At 54.4% G+C, this 22,067-nt stretch overlaps 1 protein-coding gene across 1 annotated transcript; it reads left to right on the forward strand.

Annotated features, from left to right (window-relative positions):
- Positions 1 to 448: 448 nt before the first annotated feature.
- On the forward strand, positions 449 to 21,863 carry LOC130386148 (nectin-3-like protein). The gene is made up of 7 exons (XM_056594925.1): positions 449 to 653; positions 8,895 to 9,245; positions 11,489 to 11,788; positions 12,817 to 12,934; positions 14,702 to 14,856; positions 20,818 to 21,422; positions 21,690 to 21,863. Exons 1-7 carry the CDS (start codon positions 572 to 574, stop codon positions 21,861 to 21,863), a joined length of 1,785 nt encoding a protein of 594 aa, XP_056450900.1. The 5' UTR covers positions 449 to 571.
- Positions 21,864 to 22,067: the final 204 nt, after the last annotated feature.

Genomic DNA, 22,067 nt, shown 5'->3' on the forward strand with positions numbered 1-22,067 from the left:
GGCCATTAAAACAAATCACAGTTTCATATTTATTATAATAATAAATATGTGAACCGTATGTATGTGTCATTCGGTGTAATTTCCCCCATAAAGACGTCGTGTCTAAATAAAGGCATTCAGGTCTATTGGAGAGGGAAGATAGGCCTATTGGCGTTTTGTTTATCCAATTGCAAAGTTACAGGCTCCTCCGGCACGTCTTTATGTCCATAAAGCGAACAGACACGCAGAGGGGGTACGGTGACGAAGACACACACCGCGACTACACACTTTGTTGCCAGATTGGGCTCGATTTCCAGCCCCAATTTGGCAACACTGACCACACACCGATCACAATCTATGCTCCTCAATAAAGATGACGTAATGTGTACAGGGCCGGTTCATCCGGTGAGGGAGGGGGAGGGGTGCGCGGCAGACCCCCGTCACCACGAGCGTCGGTTCCCCGCGGCAGGTGAGCGGCCGCCACCCCCCCGCGGTCCGGGTGGGAGTGGTACGGTCCACAGTCCGCGTCGGGCGGTTGCTGAGGCTCCCCAGTCGAGAAGAAACCGTCAGAGAGCCCACTAGCGCCGACGACATGTCCCCCTCCCGGCTCTGGAAGACCCCTCAGCGGCAGGGCAGGCTCGCCGTCCTCCACCTGCTCCTCTACTGCATCTCGGGTAGGTCGTCTTATTTGCACCGTTCAGAGCAGACGTGGTGGTTTTACGCGGAGAAGTTGAAGTGCAACAGCCATGCGTCTCTCCCCGGCGTGCTGCCGGGGAAGTCTGGTTATAAATGTTGGAGGCTCAATGCAGTTTAAGTGCATAACTGTGAGGTAAATCATACACGGGTTACAGTTTTTAGTCCGGGTTTTGCCTCATGTTCAGTGAGTCGTGTTTGCATGGCTTTGGGGGGAACTTGGTGGAAAGTTGACTCGCTGCAGGGGGAAGGATGCTGACCGCGGCTGCCATAGAAACGCTCCGTGGACCCGAGGGTCCAGACCCCAGAAGGGGGGACACCCCGACGGACACGCTGTTGGACAGCTTGGAGATTTAAGTAGCAGCCATATTGGCGCCGGAGTAATGTTCACTAAGAGTTCACTAAGTATCTAGATGGGATGCCAGCTGGCCATTTTAATGAGTCACTTAATGCCCTGACTGATGGGCAGTGTTTAGTTGGATCCAGTCCATTATCAGACAACCGGCCGGGCGGTCTCATTAATGTGTTCCTCTGAGGTTCATTTCATAACTACGACCGCCAGAACCAAAACGTCATCCGCCTTTAACCGTCGTAATGATTACCAAATACACCTGTCCTGAAATAACATTCTACCACAACGATACTTTGAGTTGACATAACTGATCTTACTTTAAATGATCAATACGATGCTGGACTTGGAAACAGTCAAAGAATGTTAGCATGTTAACAATTAACATTGACCCGTCCTGATTTAAACCAACTGTGATGAAGGTGTGTAGGCATGCGTGTTTTTGATAGTCTCTCTGATGAGGCCATCGCATAATAACGACGTTTGTTTGACCACCATTAGTGGAACATTTACAGGATGTCCGGTACTCCTGCCAAGTATCTAGCTGTTTCTGTTCCTGCGGGAAGAGAGGGTCGTAAAGCAAACGGTGGCTCCCTTAGTTCGGCCCCTAAGTGTCTGATAGGGCCCCTAGCAGGTGTAGCGGCCCTCAGAGCTCCCTGTCGTCCGGCCGGGGGCCCCTGGTTATTCCCAGGCCTCTTGTGGAGCGCTGTGAGGCTGCAGGGACCCACGTGTGATGCACTGGGAGCCACTCTGGGGGAAACTAATTGCATACCGATGTAAACAATGGATGAGACACCAGAAGGACGGCGGAAGCCTACTTTGAAACACAAGTGCACTTCGCAAACTCAGTCTCTCCTTTCTCCAGCCACAACCAACGTTAACCGGGGGCCATGGCGCTGGCAGTTATAATCGCGCGGTTCGCGCGGCGGGTAGAGTCAGTGCCCTTCATAAAGAACTGTATTGTTTTCAGTGTTCTGTTATTTTCCAATTATTCACTCTTCATCCAATCCCCACTAACAACCTTCAGTAAATGAGGCCAGTGGAGCAGATTTCCCGTGCTGGCTCTGGGTGAAATAGTTAAGCCCGTTTATGCCGCTGTACATTCCACACCGGGCTCTGACCGTGTCTAGTGTTGAATGGACCAACAGGCCTCCATTCAGGAGGCTGGGTTCTGACCGGACCCGACACTTAGCATGTACCCCTCCCAGCACGGGCCGAGACCAGAGATGGAGAGCTGTAGCAACGTCTCTCCGAGGACTCCTGCGAAAGACCACAGTCTTCTGAAACTAGGCTACGTCATGCGGGCCTACCCCTTGAGTATTCCCCTTCTTGTTGTGCGGAAGCTTCTCTGCAGATGGATTACAATAGAGTTTACATCCTCGCCTCGGTCCTCCCAGCCATGGCCTCTGCCGATGGATTACCGTACGGTTTACAGTCAGCGGGATATCGTTTTCCTTGTGGAGATTTTGTTATGTGTTTTGGTTTCGTCCATTGTTCCCTGTAACCAAAAAAAGAGAAAAAAACTCACAAATTATGGATTTGGATGGTCTTCAAATTTCCTGCTGTGAGCAGCAATTGGGAGAGAAGCCCAACAAAAAAATATTTGTGTGAAACCTAAATTGAATGATATTAAATGTAAAAGTTAAAGCGATTTTTATTTAAATATAAAATAAATAATTTAGAAATTCACGAAAAATGTAGCTGTCTTTCCCCTCTTGTGTTTTTCAAACACAATCCAGCATTCTTGTGGTTCCATTCAGCCCATCTCTCAGTAGGCTGGAACATGTGGCAGGGGATTTCTTCTTCTCTATACAACCGAAAAGACCCTCTTAGGAGCAGCCTTCCCATACAGAGAGCCTTCAATTCCCAATATTGATGATAAAATAAAACCACCAGGACCTCCGCAGCCTACTTCTAAGTGAGACGCATGTTTTCCTTAACAAGGAGGAGCATCTCTGCCTTGTTGCAGCTCGGTCTGCTTCTCTTCTCACCCGAGATGTGATCCGCAGAGCTGACTCGCTCCGGCACAGGGGCGTCTGCGAGCCGTTAGTCCAAGTGCCGGGCGACGGACAGATTACTTTTTCAATATCTGAGTGCGGTCTCAGCTCTAGACATTGGGGCCCCTGCATAGAAGCCATCCAGTGGCTGGGGTGCCCTCGTCCCTGGGCCCTCTGGTCTCTTCTCCTCCACACTTTCCTCCAGCATGTCGTGTTCAATGGGCCGTACCCCTCCTTTCATGCCCACTTGCTCTGTGGATGATGTGGGTCTCTCTCCACCGTCTCAACCCCTGCAGCGGTAGCAGGTCTATCCATGCGTGGCAGCTCCCGAAGTCACCCGTGGTCATTGTTTAACATCCTCATCAGAGTGGCGGTCCTTATATCTGAGATCCAGTCATGTTGTACTGCAGAAAAGTGGATCAGTCTCTGCTTGATAGAAGGGTTTGTTCACAGCCTCTGATAATGCAGCCTTTGTTGTTTTAACACCATGGCCCGATGTCAGCCTCCCTGCTTTGAGACGCCTCAGGGCTCGAGCTGAGGGGATCACGTCGGCTCAGACGCCTCCGATGCGCTGACCCCTCGTCAGTGGTTCAGGCGGGAAGAGGAGTGGGATCAAGTCTTCAGCTAATCCCCGCTGGTGCGCGGGGCGGGTTCGGGTGAGGTCGTAGCTCTTGGAATATGTTAGGAGTGTGTGTGCTTTTGTTCAAGAAGTCTTTCCAGCGTGAAGAATGTACCATTCTACTGGGTGGTAACATCTGGCTGTACTCAGCTTCACCCCGATGGCCCTCAAGCGCAAAGTAGGCACGCAGTGAGTGTTTAAAGTGTTTGACTATCTTTTGGCCTAACGCCACTGGCATCCGGATGCTCTCTGGCTCAGAACGCCACCTTGGACCGCCAGCTGCCGGGCCGGGTGCCATGCGGCCAAAACCAGTCAGACCGGCAGCAGTCCTGCGTTTGCCAAATTACCGTCAGTCCTTCTCACCACAGTTTTGATTTGTCTATTTCTATGTTTCAAACATTGTCTCAAATGCGTCTCTGGTAGCAGAGCTCCTGGGATTGTTGCACAGCTTTAATCAGGTTCAAACCTCCCGGTCCACGGCGCAGGGAGGTAGTGCGCTCACAGGGCTACCAGCCCAACTCCGTGTCTCGGTTGTGTATCCGACGGCAGGGATGTCACCACAGCTCTCGAATGTGTGCGGCCACAGTGGTCCGGGGAGATGTCCGTGAGAGCCGTCCGACTGGGCGTCGTGTGGCAGGCTTCCTGTCCTCCACCGGGCTTCAGTACGCCACGTCCTCCATAATGGAGATTGCTTGGTCTCATGACCCGACCGCCTCGTGAATGATTTGGATATCCACAGAGTTCATTTCTTCGTTTTTTTTTTATCACCTTTTCAGGTGATCGTTGTACACTTCTTCATGACTGCTTTTCCAGTTGCTGATGAGATTTCATGTGTTAAAACTCTTGTAGAACTACTTCATGAAATGTCACTGGAAAATTGCTTGACTGCAAATCTGACAGAGAAATAATTTAATCCCTGTCAGACAGTAAGGTATGGCTGAATGTCATTAAGAGATGGTAGAATATTATTAAGGTATTGTAGAATGTCATAAAGGGTTAGGACAATATCTTTAAATAGTAGAATATCATTATGGTATAGTAGAATATCATTAAGGTACAGTAGAATAGCATTAATGTATAGTAGAATATCAAACTCAAAACTCATTAAGGGATAGTAGAATATCATTAAGGTAGTACAGTAGGATGTGCTGACAGTAGAATGTATAAACAGTACGACGTCATGGGGGTACGGTGTGTAGTCCTGGCGGTTGCAGGCCGGCCCCCCTCCCAGTGACTCCACCAGTGCCCACCCCGCCAGCAGCCTTCCTCTCATCCCCCACGGATCACACGGAGGTGGTTTGATTCTGCTGCGTCTGCACTGACTGCGTTACACACGGGACTCCCGGCTCTTATGTAGATGACCGAAATGTCAAAGCTGATTTCTACAAAAGCGAGGAGAAAGGGGCGGGGGGGGGGGGGAGGGGGGGGATCCGGTCAGCGACGGCAGACGACTCCACACGGCGGAAGGGGGGGCAGTCTCCCGGGGGCGGGCAGAGGTCACCGAAACACATTTCTGAAGCGTTGACATCAGGGTCAAGCTGACTGTCGCCCCGGAAGTTGACCCTCCCCTCCCCCCCCCCCCCCCACCAGGCAGCGCACCTGGCAGAGCTTGTACGTTCCACCCCCCCCCCCCCCCCCCCCAACGTTATAGAGCCACACACGCGAGCCACATCGGCGGTGTGTGCGAGGCGCCGTGGTCGTAAGCCGCTGCCGTCCCTCCCCTGGGACCGGGCCGTCCTTGCCGTCAGGACGTCTATAATGTGGCTGCGTGTTCGTCTGCCTTCCCGGCGTGTCAGCAGCTCCACTTATTTAGTCGCGAGACGCCTCAGGGTCAAAGCGAACACGACGCTACACTGATGGCTTTCACACGCGGCGGGGGGACACGCCGCCAACCAGGGGGGGGTTAGGGAGGACTCCAGCGGCTTGCCTCGGCCTTCGTTCTCCGAGCCTGGAAATGTCCTGGAAATGTCCCGGAAATGTCCTGCAACACCCCGATTTTCCCGTAAACAGGCTCAGAGTTTTGTTTTAGTGTTTGTTTGTGTTCTTGGCATATTGTCCAAGTAGAAGTAGACATTTACAGTTTACACCGTTGTGTGGTAGGAAAGATATTTGCATGACGGTCGGGTAATAAAGCTTCTAGGCAACATGAGGACTCCTCACTAGTCCTATTGATGAGCAGGGGACAGCAGGGAGTTTAAAATGGCTACGATTATTTTCTAAAATTATCCGGATATTTATACTTTGATGGGTGTTTGTGGCACTCGATGACACAAACAAATGTTTTTGTGGCTAGAGAGTAATTAAATGAGTAAAGTTTTCAGTTCTGAAAGAAAGCATTAAAGCAGCCAACTAATGCTGAAGTTAGCACAAAGCTGCTAATCTGGTGATTAGCAGCCTCTGCGTCAGCGTGGTTGGCTCACTGGAACGTTATGAACCTACTGGCACCATGAAGTTGGTCTGTCTTGAATCATCCACTTTCAAAAGGCCCTCGGACTGCCTTATTTATTTCTTTGGGCTCCGTTTTCTCTGCCATGGTGGGCTGGATTATGTAAGGTTGTCCCCGGGAATGAAACATTCATACACGACTTCACCTCCACTTACTTATTCACTGCAGCCAGCAGCCAGGTCATCATCTTCCTTCACAAACTCAGTGGATGTAATGGACTGATGGATCGGGGTTAGCCTAACCTTAACCTGGTCTAGTGTTTCTATTTTAACCCTGGTCTGGAGATAGTTAGTTGGTTGGTTTATGTTTAAACCCTGATCAGAAGATGTTATGTGTTGGTATGTTTAAATCCTGGTCTGAGACTATTTAGGTGTTGGTTATGAGTTACATTTCCAGGACATTTCCAGGACAGGCTTACCTGGTCAAACCCTGCTCTGAGACTAGTTATGCGTTGGTTACTGCATTATCTTGGTGAACCTCTTCAAATAGCAGGAGATGGAGACAGAAAAGAGTTTCTTGAACTCACAAGTCTTCTGTAAGACACGTGGATGGTTTGAAAGCTTCCAGAGACTTGAGTTCATATTACAATAGGAAAATATCAGGCTGATGAATATTACTTGCATTAGGCTAATGAATACTACTTAAGCGGTGGAGTGAAATACTCTCCATAGAAGATTAAATTAGTTCCACATCTACGCATGCAGTTCATGAAGAGATTTTTCTTAATGTATTTGCAGTACATTTTAATTAAGAAATTTAATTTGCATAAGACTTTATATGGAACTAAACTTAATTCCTTCATAAATCAGAGAACTAATATAATGATATGCCCCCCCAAAGACCCAAGACCTTCTAGTTTCTATTTAGCTTAATATTATAAATCCGTTGACACTGAGAGGGAAACTCCAGGAGTCAAACGATCTGAACTCTCGTCAGCGTGGTTAACGATATACTGGTAATTAATCATCCTCCATGGGTTCCAAAGTCCGTCTCCTTGTTTTGACGAGGACTCGGCTCTGTTTGAGTTTTATAGTCGTCAGTCTGCTGATTGCAGACATGCTACATCATATCCAATTGTGTTGTCAACATTTTCAACCCATCCAATTCGGCCCTTTTCTTTGTGTGATGGATTATTCAGGCCTCCATAATCAATAGTTTTTAAAGCTTTACTCCTTGAATACATGTCACCTCTTCAGACGGATGAGGGCCGGCCTGTCATCAATAAAATAAAGAAGGCTCGGATTCCTTTGTGCGGGTGAAAAGTAAACGGCGAGAAGTTTATCTTCGGTGACAAGGAAAGGAAATTCATTTCCCTATCGCTCCTCTCCTGGGCTGACAGGAGCTATTAGGCCCGAGACGAATGTGGAGCTGGCGAGGCAACAATATAATTTTTCTCAGTCTGTTGCCAAGCGATTCAGCAGTTTTGATCCCAGATGACGTGCCCGCTGCCGCGATGTGGCCGAGCAGAGGAGGTCTCTGTCTGCCGGGCTGCGCGGGGCTCCGTTCCTCTGGGGACCTAGTGCCCCACGTCGTGGCTCTCCCTCCACCAGGTCCAGGGCTCTTCCTTGATGTGGCTTTTCAACCGAGCTTTGGTCATGCTTCCTCTTCCTCTGCTCGACTTCACCTCCTCCTCCTCCTCCTTCTACTCTTCGCCGATGATGTCATCTCCTAAGCACATGTCTCCTCCACCCCCTCCCTCCCTGGTGCTCCGCTCTCCCCCTCCCTCCCTCCCTCCCTCCCTCCCTCCCGCTCTCTCTCTTTCCCTCCCTCCCCTCCTGTCTCCCTCTCCCTCCTGTCTCCCTCTCTCCCTGGTGCTCCGCACTCTCCCTGAGCGTCTGCCTCCTCCTCCTCCTCCTCCTCCTCCTCCTCCTCCTCCTCCTCCTCCTCCTCTTCCTCTGGTGTGGAGCCAGGAGGATGACGACAGCGGGCGCTTCGTGTTCCTCAGCTTCGGTGTTTGTTCCGACGGTTCCTCTCCGGATTCCTGAGCTGAGGTCGGGAGGATGAGGGGGGGGGGGGGGGGGGGAAAGTTCTCCGACCGCAGCGGAGCTCCTGGCTGCCGGTCCGAGAACCTCTGAGACGGTTGTCATGACGGCGGGCATTCCTGTCTCGCCAAAACTCAAAGCCGGCACCGTTCAATCTGTTTCTCGTGCGCGGAGGGATCCAACTGGCCTTCTCAATATATTTTCTTAATTATATTTGTTTGTTTGTCGAAGCTGTCGTCAGGGGGGACCGATTTTTGGAGCATTGGATGGAGAAGGGGAAGCGGTGTTTAAATAAAGTTAGCTTGTTTGATGGATAACGGCCGCGTTCCGACGGCTCTGCATCCACCTCTTGCGTCCGATAGCCTCCCCTCACGCTCCGGGTTAATGGCTAATGTCTTTAACAGCAGTAAGAGGATCCCTATTAACCATCATCTCCACGAGTGGGAGGGTCCGCTCTGGTATCTACTGGTAACCAGCCTGCCCAGTGGACCGTTCCCACAGGTCGGCTATTCTGTCCATCGTAGACGGCGGTGCGGCCCCCCCCCCCCACTTGTGATGTCACTAGAGGGTTGTGTTTGGCATGTGACGGCCCTGGTGGTGGAACGAGGAGGCCAGGCAGTGTTGGGGACCCCCCCCCCACCCCCATTACTCGGTACCAGCTCTTTGGGGACACAGGTCCCCCCGGGAGCCCCGGTACCCCTCTGTTCCCCGTGACCCCCCATGACCCTTGACCCCTCTGTTCCCCATGACCCCCACTGAACCTGTCCCCCCTCTGTTCCCTGGACCTGTCCCCGTTGACCCTTGACCCCTCTGCTCCTCCCTGTCCCAGCGCGGGCCCGGGCCAGCCAGGTGCTGGTGCCCCAGAAGGTGAACGCGGTGCTGGGGAAGAACGTGACGCTGGAGTGCCAGGTGGAGGTGGGCACCAACCTCAGCCTGACCCAGAGCTCCTGGGAGCGCCGCCTGCCCACGGGCGCCGTCACCGTGGCCGTCTACAACCCCCTGTTCGGCATCTCGGTGCCCCCGGAGTACGCGGGCCGGCTGACGTTCCGCTCGCCGTCGTCCCACGACGCCACCATCCTGCTGAGCGACGTGGGCTTCTCCGACATGGGCGTGTACACCTGCAAGGTGGCCACCTTCCCCCTGGGCAACACGCAGGCCGCCACCACCGTCAACGTGCTGGGTGGGTGTGTGTGTTTGTGTGTGTGTGTGTGTGTGTATCTGTGTGTGCTAAGTACGTGTGTGTGTGTTGTGGGTACATGTCTGTGTGTGTATGTGTGTCTGTGTATGCGTGGTACGTGTGTGTGTATCTCAGTGTGTGTGTGTGCGTGAGGGGGGGGGATGTGAGTGTGTGTGTGTGTACGAGGTTGGGGGGGGCGTGCTGTGTGTGTGTGTGTGTGTGTGTGTGTGTGTGTGTGTGTGTGTGTGTGTGTGTGTGTGTGTGTGTGTGTGTGTGTGTGTGTGTGTGTGTGTGTGTGTGTGTGTGTGTGTGTGTGTGTGTGTGTGTCTGTTGGGTTTGAGGGTGTGTGGGTGGGTCAGTTTTTGTGTGTGTTTGTGTGTGCTAAGTACGTGTGTGTTGTGGGTACATGTCTGTGTGTAAGTCTGTGTATGCTTGGTACGTACGTGTGTGTGTGTGTCTGTATGCTTGGTACGTACGTGTGTGTGTGTGTGTGTGTCTGTATGCTTGGTACGTGTGTGTCTGTGTTGGGTACGAGGTTGGGGGGTGGGTTTTTGTGTGTGTGTGTGTGTGTGTGTGTGGGATGCGTGTGTGTATGTGTCCTGGGTACATGTATGTGTGCGTGTGTGTCAGAAGGATCTGCAGCTGGTCTAATGAAGTGAATCCACGACAGAATGACATCATCATGACATCATCCTGAGCTGGGTCCTTCTGCAGGGCGACACACGGCGCGTATCAGAGCGGAGTCCCAAGCCCAGCCTTTAGATAGCGTAGGTCTGCATCACGGAGAAGTTATCTAAGATAGATAGTATGATAGATTACACAACGGTATCAGCTGTCAGTCTGGATCACAGGAGAGGAGGAGACAAACCACAGGGGGGAGGGGGGGGGAGAGGAGGAGGGGAGGAGGGGAGGAGACAAACCACCTGGGGGGAGGGGGGGAGAGGGAGGAGGAGGGGAGGAGGAGGAGGAGGAGGAGGGGAGGAGACAAACCAACTGGGGGGAGGGGGGGAGAGAGAGGAGGAGGGGAGGAGGAGGAGGAGGAGGAGGGGAGGAGACAAACCACCTGGGGGAGGGGGGGAGAGAGGAGGAGGGGAGGAGACAAACCAACTGGGGGAGGGGGGGAGTGAGAGGAGGAGGGGAGGAGGAGGAGGAGGAGGAGGAGACAAACCACCTGGGGGGAGAGAGGAGGTGAGGAGGAGGAGACGAACTGCCTGGGGAGAGGGCGGAGGAAGAGGGGGGGAGAGAGGCGGGGGAGGCGAACCGCCTGGGGAGAGAGGGTGGAGAGAGAAGGGGTGAGAGAGAGAGAAGGGAGGAGGAGCTGAACCACCTGGGGGGAGAGAGAGGAGAGAGAGAGGAGGAGAGGGAGAGAGGGAAGGACTGGGGGAGAGAGAACGACATGATGGGGGGGGGAGAGAAGGAGGGACTGAGGCAGAGAGAACAAGATGATGGGGGGGGGGGGAGGGGCAGGAGAGATGGAGGGACTGGGAGGGAGAACAAGAGGGAGAGGGGAGAGAGGACGAGACGGAGAGAGGGAGGAACTGGGGGAGAGAGAACAAGAAGTTCGGGGAGGGGGAGGGATGAGGAAAGAGGAGGAGAGACTCTGGGAGAAGAACGAGATGATGGGGGGGGGGGGGGGAGAAGAGGGAGGGGAGAGAGAACGAGAGGGGGGGGAGAGAGAATGAGTTGGGGGAGATAGGAAGCAGGGGAGAGGGAGGGGGAGAGAGTGGGGGAGGGGGGAGAGGGAAAGGGGAGTTCCCTGGTCGATGTACGTATTGGTTACATAACGGGGGAGAGAGGGGGAGAGGGGGGAGAAGTATGTGGAGAGGGGGGAGAGAGAAAGACTTCTAAAGAGGGAGATCACAAGAAGCATGATGAGGAGAGGAACAGTGGTTTCTTCAGGGAGTCACGTGCACGCTCCCAGGATGTGCACACTCTGAGACGTTCACACTGTCATACCTGCACACACATGAGACATACACTCTCTGGGACATGCACGCTCCTCCGGGACGTGCACGCTCTGAGGACGTGCACGCTCTGAGGACGTGCACGCTCTGAGGACGTGCACACTCTGAGCTCACAAGAGTGTTCTAGAGAGGAACCTGGTAGCAGAGATAAAGATGTTATGACTTCTGATAATAAAACCAACTTCTCTCTCTCTCTCTCTCCCTCTCTCTCTCTCTCTCTCTCTCGCTCGCTCTCGCTCTCGCTCTCGCTCTCTCCCTCCCCCCCTCCCCCCCACCCTCCAGTGGAGCCTAAGGTCTCCCTCTCGGCGGGCCCGGGACCCCTGGTGGACGGGGGGAACGAGACGGTGGTGGCCACCTGCATGGCCGAGCGGGCGCGGCCCCCCGCCGAGGTGTCCTGGGAGTCGGCGCTGTTCGGCCAATCGGACGTGCAGCTGTGGGACGAGCCCAACGGGACCACCAGCACCCGGGTCCGTTACCTGTGGCAGCCCACCCGCCACACGCAGAGCCACGGCCTCACCTGCGTGGTCCGGCACCCCGCACTGCCCGCGGACCACCGCATCCCCTACCAGCTCAACGTGCTCTGTGAGGACCCTTACCTTATCTTACCTTACCTTAACTTAACCCACCGCATCCCCTACCACCTCAACATGCTCTGTGAGGACCCTTACCTTATCTTACCTTAACTTAACCCACCGCATCCCCTACCAGCTCAACGTGCTCTGTGAGGACCCTTACCTTATCTTACCTTACCTTAACTTAACCCACCGCATTCCCTACCAGCTCAACGTGCTCTGTGAGGACCCTTACCTTATCTTACCTTACCTTAACTTAACCTACCAGCTCAACGTGCTCTGTGAGGACCCTTACCTTACCTTACCTTAACTTAACCCACCGCATCCCCTACCAGCTCAACGTGCTCTGTGAGGACCCTTACCTTACCTTATCTTAACCCACCGCATCCCCTACCAGCTCAACGTGCTCTGTGAGGACCCTTACCTTATCTTACCTTATCTTAACTTAACTTAACCTACCAGCTCAACGTGCTCTGTGAGGACCCTTACCTTATCTTACCTTACCTTAACTTAACCTACCAGCTCAACGTGCTCTGTGAGGACCCTTACCTTACCTTACCTTAACTTAACCCACCGCATCCCCTACCAGCTCAACGTGCTCTGTGAGGACCCTTACCTTACCTTATCTTAACCCACCGCATCCCCTACCAGCTCAACGTGCTCTGTGAGGACCCTTACCTTATCTTACCTTATCTTAACTTAACTTAACCTACCAGCTCAACGTGCTCTGTGAGGACCCTTACCTTATCTTACCTTACCTTAACTTAACCCACCGCATCCCCTACCAGCTCAACGTGCTCTGTGAGGACCCTTACCTTATCTTACCTTACCTTAACTTAACCTACCAGCTCAACGTGCTCTGTGAGGACCCTTACCTTACCTTCTGTCTGTCCCGATGGGAGGGGAGACGGATAAACTCCATTGGTCCATGTTGGGTTTGTTTCCCGATCAGGGTGTCAACATCGTCAAACTAAACTCACTTCCTTTCGCACCCCTTCTCATGACCGTTCTAACTGACATCACTTCCTGTGTGCCCAGACGCCCCGGACATCTCGGTGGTGGGTTACGACGGGGACTGGTACGTCGGCCGCGAGAACGTCCAGCTGACCTGCCGCGCCAACGCCAACCCCCCCGCTCACCACTTCAGATGGATCAGGTGTGTGTGTGTGTGTGTGTGTGTGTGTGTGTGTGTGTGTGTGTGTGTGTGTGTGTGTGTGTGTGTGTGTGTGTGTGTGTGTGTGTGTGTGTGTGTGTGTGTGTGTGTGTGTGTGTGTGTGTGTGTGTGTGTGTGATGATCAGGTGTGTGTGTGTTAGTGAGTGTGTGATGATCAGGTGTGTGTGTGTTAGTGAGTGTGTGATGATCAGGTGTGTGTGTGATGATCAGGTGTGTGTGTATATTAGTGAGGTGTGTGATGATCAGGTGTGTGTGTGTGTGATGATCAGGTGTGTGTGTGTGTGATGATCAGGTGTGTGTGTGTGATGATCAGGTGTGTGTGTGTGTGTGTGTGTGTGTGTGATGATCAGGTGTGTGTGTGTGTGTGTGTGTGTTTGTGTGATGATCAGGTGTGTGTGTCTGTGTGTGTGTCTGTGTGTGTTTGTGTGATGATCAGGTGTGTGTGTGAGTGTGTGTGTCTGTGTGTGTGTATAAACAGGTCCTAAAAGTTTAGCATAGCGATGAATGAAAAGCCCTTATCCGCTCCGGAGGAGTGCTTAGTCGCGCTCACATTTAATAACTAATGAACGGCTCCCAGAGCTGTTCGGGAGGCGAACTCATGTCCCTCTCCCCCCGTCCGCTCCGGTCGTAGGGTCGTCTCCCCCTTCATCCCATCATCAGCCGAGAGTCTCTCTGAGGAAGCGTCCGTCGATTCCGTAGAACGGCGAAGATCAAATGTTTATGAGGAGTTCATTAAATATGCAATTACTCCTGCGACCTCTTCTGCCCGCGCAGGAAGCATCAGTGCTGGTCTGGAGCTGAACTCCCGCAAGGTGTTTGTTTACCCCGCCAGGCGTTCATGCAACACAGGAAGAGAGAGAGGGAGAGAGAGAGGGAGAGAGAGGGAGAGAGCGTGAACAAAGGGCCGTCTCAATGCTACACCGGAGCAGGAGTCGCTGAACAAATGGACAAAAGGTTCAGCGTCGGGGAGCGAGGCGTTCTCTGGGGAGCAGGCTGTTCGGATGTGGGGAGGGGGAGCTAGAGCTGGTGTTCAGGACAGGTTTTCTAGTCGTTGGAGGAAGTCGGCGTACCGTAGTCTAGGCCGGTCCTGCAAGATCCCGGCATCAGCTGGACGTCTCTATGCAGACACGCACGCACACACGCATGCTTATGCATATGCATGACTACATTCCCAACCTCTTTCTTTGGATATCATGGAAATTCATATCGCAAATGTATATGCATATCGTAGTCCTTACGACCGTGTATTTGGTAATGACTTTTGTTTAAGTTCGAAGCTATATAGTCCATGTAATTCTATAGACCTTGAGTGTTCTGGCTTTTTTTTTTGTTCTGAATTCGTAGGAGATCTCCCTGAATTTTCGCAATGTTCGGGAATTCCTGAATTAAGTGAAACGTCCTGGATTTCCAGAATAGCAAGGGTGTTTTTGAATGTGGATGAAAGTGTTCAGGATGACGTGCAGATGAGAAGGGAGTCTGACGCCGAACACGAGGTGCTCTGTGTTCCGAGAGGCGATGAAGACGGTGGTTCCCACCGTTGATGAAGACGGTTGTTCCCACCGTTGATGGATCGCCTCGGTTTTCAATCCAGCGCTTTGTCAAAACCCTCCCGCAAACAATCCCTGGATCGCCCGACTGCGCTGGTTCTACTCAGAGGAAGCTCCGGGCCGGCGGTAATGATGATGAATCCCCTTGGTCTCGGTGCGTGGTGATGATGGAGGTGTCGGGGTGCGTTTGTTTCGTGTGCAGGCTGGACAGCGACGTGTGGCCGGACGGGGTGGAGCGCCTCAACAACACGCTGCTCTTCCTGCGGCCCCTGCAGCGCAACGACTCGGGCGTGTACCGCTGCGAGGTGGCCAACAGCATCGACCTGCGCAGCCGCGACCTACGCATCCTCATACAGGGTGAGTCCCCGCCCCGCAGGCCACGCCCCCTCCCGGGCACACCCCGTCCATCAGACCACGCCCCCTCCCGGGCACACCCCGTCCATCAGACCACGCCCCCTCCCGGGCACACCCCGTCCATCAGACCCCGGCCACCCTCGTGCACGTACGTCAGACCACGGCCACTCTTGTGCACGTATGTCAGACCACGCCCACTCTTGCGCATGTCCGTCAGGCCACACCCACTGCCATGCACGTCCCATCAGACCACGCCCACTTGTAGTGCTCGTCCGTCAGGCCACGCCCACTCGTGCGCATGTCCATCAGGCCACACCCACTCTTTTGCACGTCCCATCAGGCCGCGCCCACTCGTGCACGTCGTCGTGCATGAGGGATTTGATCCAACAGCGAAGATCTCCTGGTTGATTGAAGGATTGAGTTCTGTTGTCCGAAAAACTAAATAGACAAATATACAAAAGCCCTCAACACGTATATAAACATATGGCGGGAAAAGTACTTCCGTGATCAAGTGTTGGCACTGGTTTATACAGGGGGTGTGATCGGCTGGGGTTTAGAGGGACAGGGGGGCTAATAGTCTAAACAACCCTCCCTTCCTCTGGTCCCGGCGGGGAAGCAGGGGTAAGGCGGTGCGTCAACGTCGCTAGCGTTGGGACCGTGTGGAACCAGGGCGGAGAAAAGGTCTCTGTGTCTTTAATGTCACGACTCTGGGGGAACTGGATGAGGACTGTGGTGAGCAGCGCTCTCATTATCCGCTCGTAAGGTTCCAGGCCGAGGCGACCGGCGGGGACACGACCGCCGCCCCCAGAACCCCTTCCGTCCCGTCCCCCCTCCCGACGACAGGCTGATTAGCACGAGGCCTCCAGATGTTCTAGCACTCAGGAGGGCTGATCCCCTGTGCAGATGTTCGCACCCAGAGCCCTGATCTGTGGCTCCGTTCTGTGGTGTGACCCCCTCCCTGTGATCCACTCATCTGTGGGAGCCTGCTCCTCCCCCTCCTCCTCCTCCTCCTCCTCCTCCTCCTCCTCCTCCTCCTCCTCCTCCTCCTCCCGGTGTGACGTCAGCGCTCCGTGTTTCCGTTGGCGCGCTGCACGCCACGCTGGGCGCCCGCAGCCCGCCCCTGATGTCCCGCATTCATGAAACATTCAATGCTTCTTTTCAACTCTTATTTATTATTCATTATCTTCATTTCTTCTGCCTTTTGAGTGGAGCTGTATGAGCTGCACGCACGCACGCACGCACGGACGCACGCATGAACAAAACATGCACACATGATCATGCATGCACGCACGCATGTACACACGCGCGCACACACGATTTAATGAGAAGTGTATGTGTGTATGTGTTCCCTTGTCAATGCAGTGGCTTCAGTCTTCTTCGTGTTCTACTCTACTACTGTTCGAGTTGTAGAACAGAGCGGTTCTAGAATAGTCTTCATGTTCTAGAGGAACACAAAGACATGTTCCTCTAAAAAACGTCTTCGTGTTCCTCTAGAACACGTCTGCATGTTCTACTTCTAGAACGTTTCTTCGTGTTGTACTTCTAGAACACGTCTTCATGTTCTACTTCTAGAACACGTCTTCATGTTCTAGAAGTAGAACACGTCTTCTGGTCTTCTACTAGAACGCGTGTTCTCAGTGTTCGTGTTCCACTATAACACGTCCTCAACACGTCTGCATGTTGTTCTACGTGTTGTGTCTCTCCCGGCGGTTCATCCCAGCGCTGTCCGTGCGTTGTCGTGGATCAGCGGTCAGCCTCCCCCCGTCAGTGTGTTCAGAGGTGGTCTCCCTGCTGGGCGCCGCTGCCCCCGTGCTGGGATGTCTCCCGCTGCTCACCAGGCAGTGACGCCCGCAGCTGTCAGCACGGCGCATGGTTAGCGCCTGGTGTTAGCAGGGTTAGCTCCAGGTGTTAGCATGGTTAGCGCCTGGTGTTAGCATGGTTAGTGCCTGGTGTTAGCATGGTTAGCGCCTGGTGTTAGCAGGGTTAGCGCCTGGTGTTAGCAGGGTTAGCGCCTGGTGTTAGCATGGTTAGCGCCTGGTGTTAGCATGGTTAGCGCCTGGTGTTAGCATGGTTAGCGCCTGGTGTTAGCATGTTTAGCGCCTGGTGTTAGCAGGGTTAGCGCCTGGTGTTAGCAGGGTTAGCGCCTGGTGTTAGCAGGGTTAGCTCCTGGTGTTAGCATGGTTAGCTCCTGGTGTTAGCGGGGCGGTAGTGGGTTATTAAACAGGTCGCTACACCGATGTGCGGCAGTAACTCAGGAGGTAGAGCGGGTTGGCTGGTAACCACAGGGTCGCTGGTTCGATCCCCGGCTCCTCCTAGCCGGGTGCCGAGGTGTCCCTGAGCGAGGCACCTCACCCTCACTGCTCCCGACGGGCTGGCTGTCGCCCTGCGTGGCTGACTGCGCCACTGCTGTGTGTTGCTGCTCGCTGTCGTACGTAACGACAGCACACTCGTATTCCCACCCCTCAGCGCCCCGTCTATTTATACCGCATCTTTATTGGCTGCTGTCAAGGCGGAAGGTCGCGACCCCGCAGTCACCTCGACAGCAGTCACCGGCGAGCGGGCGCTGTTGTTCTGAACCCGGTGATACATAACACAACGCTGGATCAGAGCGACACAACACTGGATCAGAGCGACACAACACTGGATCAGAGCGACACAACACTGGATCAGAGCGACACAACACTGGATCAGAGCGACACAACACAACACTGGATCAGAGCGACACAACGCTGGCTCAGAGCGACACAACGCTGGCTCAGAGCGACACAACGCTGGCTCAGAGCGACACAACACTGGCTCAGAGCGACACAACGCTGGATCAGAGCGACACAACACAACACTGGATCAGAGCGACACAACACTGGATCAGAGCGACACAACACAACGCTGGATCAGAGCGACACAACACAACACTGGATCAGAGCGACACAACACAACACTGGATCAGAGCGACGCAACACAACACTGGATCAGAGCGACACAACACAACACTGGATCAGAGCGACACAACACAACACTGGCTCAGAGCGACACAACACTGGCTCAGAGCAACACAACACAACACTGGCTCAGAGCGACACAACACTGGATCAGAGCGACACAACACAACACTGGCTCAGAGCGACAACACTGGCTCAGAGCGACACAACACTGGATCAGACCGACACAACACAACATAACGCCGGCTCAGAGCAACACAACACAACACTGGCTCAGAACAACACAACACTGGCTTCCCTCGGTCTGGTCCTTCAGTAGGATGTCATCAAGTGAAGTCATTCATTTAGTTTTTATTCTTCCTTTATCTTGTAATCTGGTCCTTGTTTGCCGTTTTCTTTATTTTTGTTCCGTCAGTGTTGAAACTCGTCGAGTCTGAATGTTCTATTCGATCAGCGACGTTCACGTTCTGACTGTTCTCTCCGGCGCTCGCTGGGGTCGGCGGGTCAGTCTCGTCTTGAAGTCTCTTCGTAGTCCAATCACTTTAATGTTCCTCTCTCCGTCTCTCTGTCCCCATGGCAACTTGGCTACTCGTCTCCTTCTCAGGTTGTCTCCTTCTCATGTAGTCTCCTTCTGATCTGATTTCCTTCTAACGTAGTGTCCTAACTTGGTCTCCTTCTAATGTAGTGTCCTTTTAACGTAGCCTCCGTCTAACCTCTTCTCCTAATTCACCCTCCTTTTAACGTAGTGTCCTTCAAATGTAGCTGGAAGCTAGTACATGATCTACTGGATCAACAGTATAGTACATGATCTACAGCAAAGGTACATGATCCACAGTAAAGTACATGATCTACAGTATAGAACATGATCTACTGTTTAATAAATAGAACAGGTTTCTTCAACAGCCTCCAGGGATAACCCCTAATCTGCTAATCCTGGACTCCTGAACCAATAAAATCCTAAAATACCAGAAATACTTTGCCTAAAAATATGCACTTCAGTTATCCTAAATATTCTTATAGTGGCTTGTAAACCCAACGCACTAGTCAGCCTCCAAAGAGGTCCTTGGTGAGGGATCAGAGAGTCTCTAAAGAGGTCTCCTGTGAGGAGGTTCAGAGGCAGGGAGGTCCTTGGTGAGGGATCAGAGAGTCTCTAAAGAGGTCTCCTGTGAGGTGGTTTAGAGGCAGGGGAGGTCCTTGGTGAGGGTTCAGAGAGAGGAGGTTCAGAGGCAGGGAGGTCCTTGGTGAGGGATCAGAGAGTCTCTAAAGAGGGTCTCCTGTGAGGAGGTTCAGAGGCAGGGGAGGTCCTTGGTGAGGGTTCAGAGAGTCTCTAAAGAGGTCTCCTGTGAGGAGGTTCAGAGGCAGGGAGGTCCTTGGTGAGGGATCAGAGAGTCTCTAAAGAGGTCTCCTGTGCGGAGGTTCAGAGGCAGGGGAGGTTCCTTGGTGAGGGATCAGAGAGTCTCTAAAGAGGTCTCCTGTGAGGAGGTTTAGAGGCAGGGGAGGTTCCTTGGTGAGGGATCAGAGAGTCTCTAAAGAGGTCTCCTGTGAGGAGGTTCAGAGGCAGGGGAGGTTCCTTGGTGAGGGATCAGAGAGTCTCTAAAGAGGTCTCCTGTGAGGAGGTTCAGAGGCAGGGGAGGTCCTTGGTGAGGGTTCAGAGAGTCTCTAAAGAGGTCTCCTGTGAGGAGGTTCAGAGGCAGGGAGGTCCTTGGTGAGGGATCAGAGAGTCTCTAAAGAGGTCTCCTGTGAGGAGGTTTAGAGGCAGGGGAGGTCCTTGGTGAGGGTTCAGAGAGTCTCTAAAGAGGTCTCCTGTGAGGAGGTTCAGAGGCAGGGAGGTCCTTGGTGAGGGATCAGAGAGTCTCTAAAGAGGGTCTCCTGTGAGGAGGTTCAGAGGCAGGGAGGTCCTTGGTGAGGGATCAGAGAGTCTCTAAAGAGGGTCTCCTGTGAGGAGGTTCAGAGGCAGGGGAGGTCCTTGGTGAGGGATCAGAGAGTCTCTAAAGAGGTCTCCTGTGAGGAGGTTCAGAGGCAGGGAGGTCCTTGGTGAGGGATCAGAGAGTCTCTAAAGAGGTCTCCTGTGAGGTGGTTCAGAGGCAGGGAGGTCCTTGGTGAGGGATCAGAGAGTCTCTAAAGAGGTCTCCTGTGAGGTGGTTCAGAGGCAGGGAGGTCCTTGGTGAGGGATCAGAGAGTCTCTAAAGAGGTCTCCTGTGAGGAGGTTCAGAGGCAGGGAGGTCCTTGGTGAGGGATCAGAGAGTCTCTAAAGAGGTCTCCTGTGAGGAGGTTCAGAGGGAGGGGAGGTCCTTGGTGAGGGATCAGAGAGTCTCTAAAGAGGTCTCCTGTGAGGAGGTTCAGAGGCAGGGAGGTCCTTGGTGAGGGATCAGAGAGTCTCTGAAGAGGTCTCCTGTGAGGAGGTTCAGAGGCAGGGGAGGTCCTTGGTGAGGGATCAGAGAGTCTCTAAAGAGGTCTCCTGTGAGGAGGTTCAGAGGCAGGGGAGGTCCTTGGTGAGGGAGCAGAGAGTCTCTAAAGAGGTCTCCTGTGAGGAGGTTCAGAGGCAGGGGAGGTTCCTTGGCGAGGGAGCAGAGAGTCTCTAAAGAGGTCTAGAGGCAGGGAGCTCCTCTGGCGAGGGAGCAGAGAGTCTCTAAAGAGGTCTAGAGGCAGGGAGCTCCTCTGGCGAGGGAGCAGAGAGAGGAGAGAGCAGCAGATCCCTCCCAGATGAGACGCCCTAATAAAAGACCTCGGTAACCGACGCCGACGCAGCGGTCTCTCCCAGGAAACATCCTCTGATTTCCCCCCCCTCACCCAGCGCCCAGCGCAGGAGCGCCTGGAGGTGTGTGCTGGCGCTCGGCAGCTGCTTCCTGTTCAGATCGATGCAGAACCTCTTTACGCCGGAGACCAAAACAACATGAGCTCACCCTGTTTGTGGCGTCGTTTAGTGGATGTTTGTTGTCCCGTCGAAACCCCCTAGCTGATGTAGTGACATTCTCCTCCCTTCTCTCCCCCCTCTCCTCCTTCCTTCCTTCCTCTCCTCCATTAGTTCCTCCCTCCCTCTCCTCCACCGCCCCCTCCCCCGCCCGGGGCTCGTCCTCCAGCTCTCTGGACACCCGGCAGCGCGTCCTCTTCACCTCCCCCACCCTGGAGGCCCTCCCGGCGGGCCGCCTGGGCGCCGCGGTGGGCGGGGCCGTGGGCGGGGCTCTGTTCCTGCTGCTGGTGCTCTCGGTGGGCGGCGTGTGCTACCTGCGCCGCCGCCACGGCAACGGCCCCGGGGGCAGCGCCTACGGCAAGCCCTACCCGGGGGGCTCCGCCGCCGCCTCGGCCCTCCACGAGCTGCGGCCCGCCACGAAGTCCCCCCGGGGGGGCCGCGACCGCGACCGCGAGGAGTGGGGGGGCGAGCGGGAGCAGCAGAGCCGCCGTCACCGCGGCGACCAGAACGGCGACGGCCGCTACGCCAAGGGCTACACCCGCGCCATGAGGGAGAGCGCCGCCCAGGGCCCCGAGGGGCCCCGCCCCCCAGGCGGGCGGCAGCCCTCGCCACGGCGACCGCTCCGCCCGCTGCCCCCCTCCCCCGCCCGCCAAGCCGCTGGGCAACGGCTCCCCCTACTGGACGGCGGACGGCTACGACGACAGCGGGCCGGAGGACGAGTACGTCTCCCACCGGGACGGCTCCCTCATCTCCCGGCGGGAGTGGTACGTCTGACCACGCCCCCCCCCACGGGACAGCCAATCAGAGACTCCGCCCGGACAGAGAGAGTATAGTTTGGGTTTGTCTGGTTTTTAGTTATTTTTTTTCTTGGGTTGAGGGACGCCCCGACGCGCGTCGTCTCTTCTTGTGGACCCGGAGGGTCCCGGGACAGGGGGGGGGGGGGGGTGCTCCATCGCTCCAAAGGATAAGGGGACACGGGTGGACAGACGGACAGAGGGACAGACGGACAGAGGGTCCCTGAGAGGCAGCAGAGCAGCCTGGCTCAGACGGCCTGGCTCAGGCGATGCTCCTGTGATGGTCCGGACGCCCTCCGCGTCCCCACGGAGAACACGCACCCCAGGGTGCGGGGCGATGATGCGTTCATCAGACTCCTCCAATAGCAGTGCAGCGTTTCCGTCTCCCGGTCTGGTAGCAGTGAAACTGTCGGTTTATCCGAGGGGGGGTGGGGGGGACACTCTTTCTTTCAGGTTTCACCCGTGACGCGAGATACTTGAAGTGTATGTTTTGTAGAACTCTTTCTATCCTCCTGGATTCAGAACCTCCTTAACTTCTGCTGGGATGTCATCGAGGGAGGGGTGTGGGGG

This window comes from Gadus chalcogrammus, chromosome 7, assembly GCF_026213295.1.
Source record: "Gadus chalcogrammus isolate NIFS_2021 chromosome 7, NIFS_Gcha_1.0, whole genome shotgun sequence".
Lineage (NCBI taxonomy): Eukaryota > Metazoa > Chordata > Actinopteri > Gadiformes > Gadidae > Gadus > Gadus chalcogrammus.